Below are 5,954 nucleotides of genomic sequence, written 5' to 3'. Positions count from 1 at the left end.
AAAAAAAACAAATATTGCCACTGCAGCTACAGTGATTGCCACTGTAGCTACAGTAGCTACAGTGATTTTAGGCGAGGTGGCGAGATATGATTGGTGGGCGGTGTCCATATTTAGTATATAGTATAATATAATATAATATAATATTAGCAATTAGTATTACTATAAAATAAAAAATAAAAAATATATAAAGCTTGATGGTCATGCTTTGGGAATTAAACGTCCTATCCATTGCCTTAAATACCTTGATGATCATTTGAGGTTACCTTAAATATTGTATATAGCTTCAATGCAAACGGTGGCGTATCAAAATAGACGACAACTGTTAAAATACGTAAACGACGCAAAATTTTATCTCATCTCTTCTCTATCTTCTTCTCTTCTCTATCTCTACATCTTACAAAGCGTGACATACTGCCACATGGCTCCCTTCCATTCATCTACCATCTCTCCATCCATTTGTCACTCTACTTGGCCAATAAATTCCACCTAACCAACCCCAAATAAACACCACGTGCCAACAACCCAAACCCCATCTCAAACAACCCCTACCTTGTAAGCACATATGCGATTCTCAATCGTTTTATTGTTAAGTTTTAATCGATTTGTGGTAACTAGATAATCTTACTAATCGATTGAAGATGTAGTCCTAATTTAGGGTTTTCCTCAGAATCTGAATAATCGATGGAAGATGTGGGCATGAATTAGGGTTTCAGTCGAATAATTACAGTCTGTGGCGATTCAACTTAAACCTTCACCACCGCTGTTGTAGCCACTGTCTCCGTTGTCATTCTATCCCCGTCGTTCCAATTGATGGTATTACTTATTTAACATTTTTTTACTTCATTTTGTTTATTTACTAATTGTCAACAAGTATTTAATTTTTTCTCATTGTTATGTATGTGCTTATGTGTTTTGTTTTTTCTTTGGTTTTATGTTACTTCATTTTGTTTTTTCCCATAGTTGGTACTACTACTGCTATTATTATGATTCTTGAAGATACTTGTATTGGAGGTTGCAGGTATCAATAGATTTATTATAATTGTTATTGTTGTGTTGTGTTAATTACATATTTATTATCTTTAATAGGTTTATTAAATAGGTTCATGGTGTTTATGGTTGTTATGTGAAGAATTACATATTTATTATCTTTAATCATTACTACTATTATTATAATGAACAAAACACATTACTCACTCAGCTTGGACACTTGGACTTTGGCACATTTTTGTTAATACATTTGGACAGTTACCCAATTCATTGGTAAGTTTGTTGTTACTCTACTTTCTATGTTTAATTGTGTGCCTATTTGGATATTGATTATATGCGATTTTGAACTCACCACTTACGAATGAGAAATTCTGTATATTATTTAGGAGTTCGTGAAGTAATGCTTTTTGTTAACTAAATTAGGTTTCATTGTGTTTATTATTGAACCCAAAGGTAATTCTCATAGAATCTCCGGTGTATGGATTAATCTGTAACTCGAAAACTGAGGTTGATCATCATAATCAGCATTACCATCATCAGTCTTAGGAGACTGATAGTATAGAGGTTCCTAAAAATGACAGGTATGGTATAAAATTGCATTGTTACTTTTAACGGATAATAATTGTAATTGTATTAATGGTTTACTTAACTTAAAATTGATGGGCTACTCAAGTTGTGATTAAATATGTTTCTTAATCATATTACCTCTTTTGCGTTATAGGTTGGGTCCAACACACACGATTCTTAACTATTATGTGCTTCTTTACAGATAGGTGCTCTGATGGAAGCTGTGTAATAAGTACTTTGAGACCCGAGGAATACAAAAAGAACTCAAGAATAGAGACTGTGATGCGATTTTTGTAGGTTCCTATTTTTCTACATTACGTATCTGAATGTGGGTTATATTTTTCAATATTATGTAATATATATTTGATGCAGGTACACCTAAAGTGACATGTTTTATCATTATGTTATTTGTGATTTCATTCAGTAATGATGGGAGAAATCGAAAGAGATAGTCAAATGAAGGGTTTTCAATTGAAAATTTTAGTCTTGAAATGAAAGTGATCCTGATGTACCGCTATCTTATATTGTAAGTATTTGTTATCTTTTTGTATCGTATCTCTAAAATTGCTTGTGATCACATCGCCTGCAGGGCTAATTATGACAATGTTTCTGCAGGGCTAATATTGTCTTTGTGTGTTATCATACAATAATTTTGCCTCAATGGAAAGTTAGGTAGGTAATCTTATGATAATGATGATGATGATGTTGTTTTAATATGAAAATATATGATCCCTTTATTATAATGTAAGTGTGTCTTTTTTATATTTCAGACAAAATTGGCTCACCCTCATAAAGTCCATGTGACCCAAAAGCATAGCAAAAATTCCAGGTCTAATTATCACACTAAGGTCACTTTGGGTCACTTTCAAGTTCGATAAGTTCCTTTACGTTTAATTGATCGTTATTATAGGTTATTCGTATTGTGCTGATTATTATGTTTTTGTGATTACAGCTCATCACAATAATGTAAACAAATAAAGATCCTAAGGCTCTTTATAGGTATAGGTAATCCCTAATTTATGTTATTTTCCATTGTTTACATTAACCTACCTTCTTTAAGAATCAATGTAGTTGCATATAATCTCACAACCTGGATCTATATATTTGGAAAGGGGGATGATTCTCACACACTGTTTTTTGATCCTCACACACCCTTTTACCCTATTATTAGGGAGGAGTTCAAGTAAATTGGTGTGTGAGGATCAAAAAACAGTGTGTGAGAATCATCCCCCATTTGGAAATAACAACACGTTTAACCTTTGTTGTTCTAACAAAGTGTGCAGGTCTCTCTTACTCTTTGTTTTGCTGTATTGGTGCACACAGCACCGCTTCTCATGAAACAAGTACGTCTTATTTAATTTGCCTCAATGGAAAGTTAGGTAGGTAATCTTATGATAATGATGATGCTGTTGTTTTAATATGAAAATATATGATCCCTTTATTATAATGTAAGTGTGTCTTTCTTATATTTCATGCAAAATAGGCTCACCCTCATAAAGTCCATGTGACACAAAAGCATAGCAAAAATTCCAGGTCTAATTATCACACTAAGGTCACTTTGGGTCACTTTCAAGTTCGATAAGTTCCTTTAAGTCTAATTAATCTTTATTATAGGTTATTCGAATTGCATGTTTGCAACAATAATTAAACATCATTACGTATCGGATTTAACCATTTCAGGAAACAGAATAGTCTCAAACCTGGATCCAAATGGTTATTCACCTACGACTTTAGTACACGTGCTTTCTATCTTTATTAATCTTTACAACAATCTTTAGAAGAACTTGAATGCATTGGTTGAATTAAAAACATTGTTTGTTTAAATATAAAGTTTGAAGTTTTATATTGACGTTGTTATGTTCTTTATTCATAAGTTCGTTAACATTTTTATACTTAGTTTTATTATGGCCCGTCGTGCAACGCACGGGCTCTTAAAGGCTAGTTTAGTATATATAGCAACGAAACCGCTCGCGCGCTGCTGCGGGTACATTTTGGTTGCTTAATCTTTTCTGTCGTTTCGTAATGAAACACATGCTAATATTATTTGATAGCATGAGTGGTTGTCCATGCATTGTTGAGATGTTTTCATTGCGAGGAGGTTGTCATATCCTTCTATATCAAAGTTGATCGCCTGTTCATTCCATAGGATCAGGAAAATAATATTGTTACTGTACAGAAGAAACAACAGTGCAAAAATTAGAACATTGATTTTATGTATATCACTTGATCCCACTTGTGAGTTGTGAGTCATTAACTCACATGAGGTAAAATTATCCGCCCGAATCAACCCGTTTGTATATAAATGAGTTAAAGTTGTTTAAGTAATGAAAATAATCCATAATAAAACAACAATAGATATGTAATTGGTAATGTGATAAGTAACTAAAGGACCAACCTCAGCAATGGAAGCTAGTTTTATGGCTGTAAGAGAGAGACAAATGCTTTGCTGTAACGGTGTCCATTTCTCAAAGAACTGGTGGCCAACTCTTTCTTTTATTCATATAAACAGCTTATAAATAAGAATGACATATTATTACTTTCTAAAAAAACGATGAAATTCACAAACCCTAACATTGAGATAATCACGAACGGCGTCTGCCGCCTAGTATGAACTCAAGAGGTTCTGGTAGCATGGTGATGCTTGTATTGGAGTCAGTTGTTTGCGCAACTGTCCCACCCAACCAAGGAAGCATGAATACAACACGCACATCTTTTGTTTTAGGAACAATCAAATCCATTCCCTCATGAGAGTAATAGTGTGGCAGAACAATATGTAACACCACTGATATGACAGATTATGGGGTTTGCATTCACAACTTTAGCGTATGTATTAAACTATTCGCCTATAAATTTTGAAACGCAAGTAAGTATCACACAAAGTACTTTCATGAAAATCAATTAAAGTAAAAATAAGTGGTTTGAATTCATCTCAAATGGGGCAGAATTTGCAGGTTGTATCTATAAAAATTTGACCTTCAAAATTTTAATGTATTCATTCAGTATGATTATAAAGACTTATTCATAACCAAAATAAAAATAATAATAAAAAAAAAAATAAAAAAAATAAAACTAATTTTTTGGTGGAGTGATTGATGAAATTGTATACATCGAAATACACTCTGGTCACTTTTAAAACCCGTCATTTAACTCCATTTCTCTTTATTTGATGACTTATTTATTTAACCCATTTGAGATGAATATAGACAAAACCGACCCATTCATATATAAAGTATCAAATTCAGCGTTTACTTCACTTGAAGAGATCCATTCTAGTACCTGATAATTTGTCCCTAACACGAACTCCGATTATATGTTCCTGGCTCTCATCTTTTAGGACACAACTTCTACATGATTAAGTACAGCTGCACCTGCTAATGCGGCAATACAGGCTAGGCCAACATTAACTCTCTAATCATTTATTTGCGCATCATAATAGACCACTGTTCCTTTTAAGATTTTATCTTTACCCGTCCTTGCAAACTAACATTCGAACAAAGCATTATAATAAATAAAGTAATTTCTTACTTGAAATCTTTTTTTTTTTTTTTTTTCGGCAAAGTAAAATATATTATTTCTCCAAACAGGGCCAGGACATTTTCAAAAGCCCAAATACAAACAACACAAGGCTCAAAAGCCCCAAACCAAAACAAACATCAAAATACAAAACCAAATACAGACACTAAAATCCAAAATCAAACAAAACTATACTTATCATCAATCCACTGCAAGCTCCACATCTGACCTGCTTTAATCACAGCCTTTGACTTTTTGACCTTCAATAGCACCAGTTTCATTCGCACATGGTTTTGAATAGCATCACACAAATCGCTAACAGTTCTTTTTCCTTTCTTAAAAAGCCTAGAGTTTCTCTCATGCCATACATAATAAACACTAGCAGCAAGAATACTCCTATTGATGAAATTCCAAATAGTGTTTGTAAAAGGATACTGAGCCAACTTACCAACAATAGCATCCAACCTATTAGGCAACCCTCTGAAAATCACTTTTGACTTAACCATCTTCCAAATTTGAGCACTGTATTCACATTGGAAAAATAAATGATGGATCGAATCTTTAACTTTATCACATAAAGGGCATATCATATTTTGCAAAGGCATCCACCTTTGGATTCTATCTTGAGTATTCGGTCTATTTAGAATAGCCAACCATAATATGAAAGCATGCTTGGGATCAAAACCTTTATACCATACCACATGGTGCCAATCAACTTTATTTTTATTACTTCTCAAATCACACCACACTTGATATGTAGAATAATTCACTTTTCTACCATCATTCTGTCACTAATATCCAACAAACATTTCCAACCCCAGCTATCATTACACTTGTACTCAGCATCCCATATGCTACCACCTTGCAAAATAACCAGATTGACCCAT

At 33.2% G+C, this 5,954-nt stretch overlaps 1 protein-coding gene and 1 long non-coding RNA gene across 2 annotated transcripts; one reads left to right on the top strand and one right to left on the bottom strand.

Annotated features, from left to right (window-relative positions):
• Window positions 1-1,974: 1,974 nt before the first annotated feature.
• On the top strand, window positions 1,975-2,407 carry LOC139878130 (uncharacterized). Its single transcript, XR_011769018.1, has 3 exons — window positions 1,975-2,080; window positions 2,170-2,226; window positions 2,325-2,407. It is a non-coding gene; the product is annotated as an uncharacterized lncRNA (long non-coding RNA).
• Window positions 2,408-5,246: 2,839 nt separating this feature from the next.
• LOC139842925 (uncharacterized) lies at window positions 5,247-5,657 on the bottom strand. Its single transcript, XM_071833024.1, has one exon. The coding sequence runs from the start codon at window positions 5,655-5,657 to the stop codon at window positions 5,247-5,249; it is 411 nt and encodes a 136-aa protein (XP_071689125.1).
• Between the last annotated feature and the right edge of the window lie 297 nt (window positions 5,658-5,954).

Source organism: Rutidosis leptorrhynchoides, chromosome 1 (assembly GCF_046630445.1).
Source record: "Rutidosis leptorrhynchoides isolate AG116_Rl617_1_P2 chromosome 1, CSIRO_AGI_Rlap_v1, whole genome shotgun sequence".
In the NCBI taxonomy this organism is placed as follows: domain Eukaryota; kingdom Viridiplantae; phylum Streptophyta; class Magnoliopsida; order Asterales; family Asteraceae; genus Rutidosis; species Rutidosis leptorrhynchoides.
Note: the sequence above shows the minus strand (reverse complement) of the source record. Positions and strands in the feature narration are given on the sequence as shown.

What these genes read in the sequence shown, in the direction of transcription:
- LOC139842925 (XM_071833024.1), bottom strand. Translation starts at nt 5,657, where the DNA reads ATGATATGCCCTTTATGTGATAAAGTTAAAGATTCGATCCATCATTTA.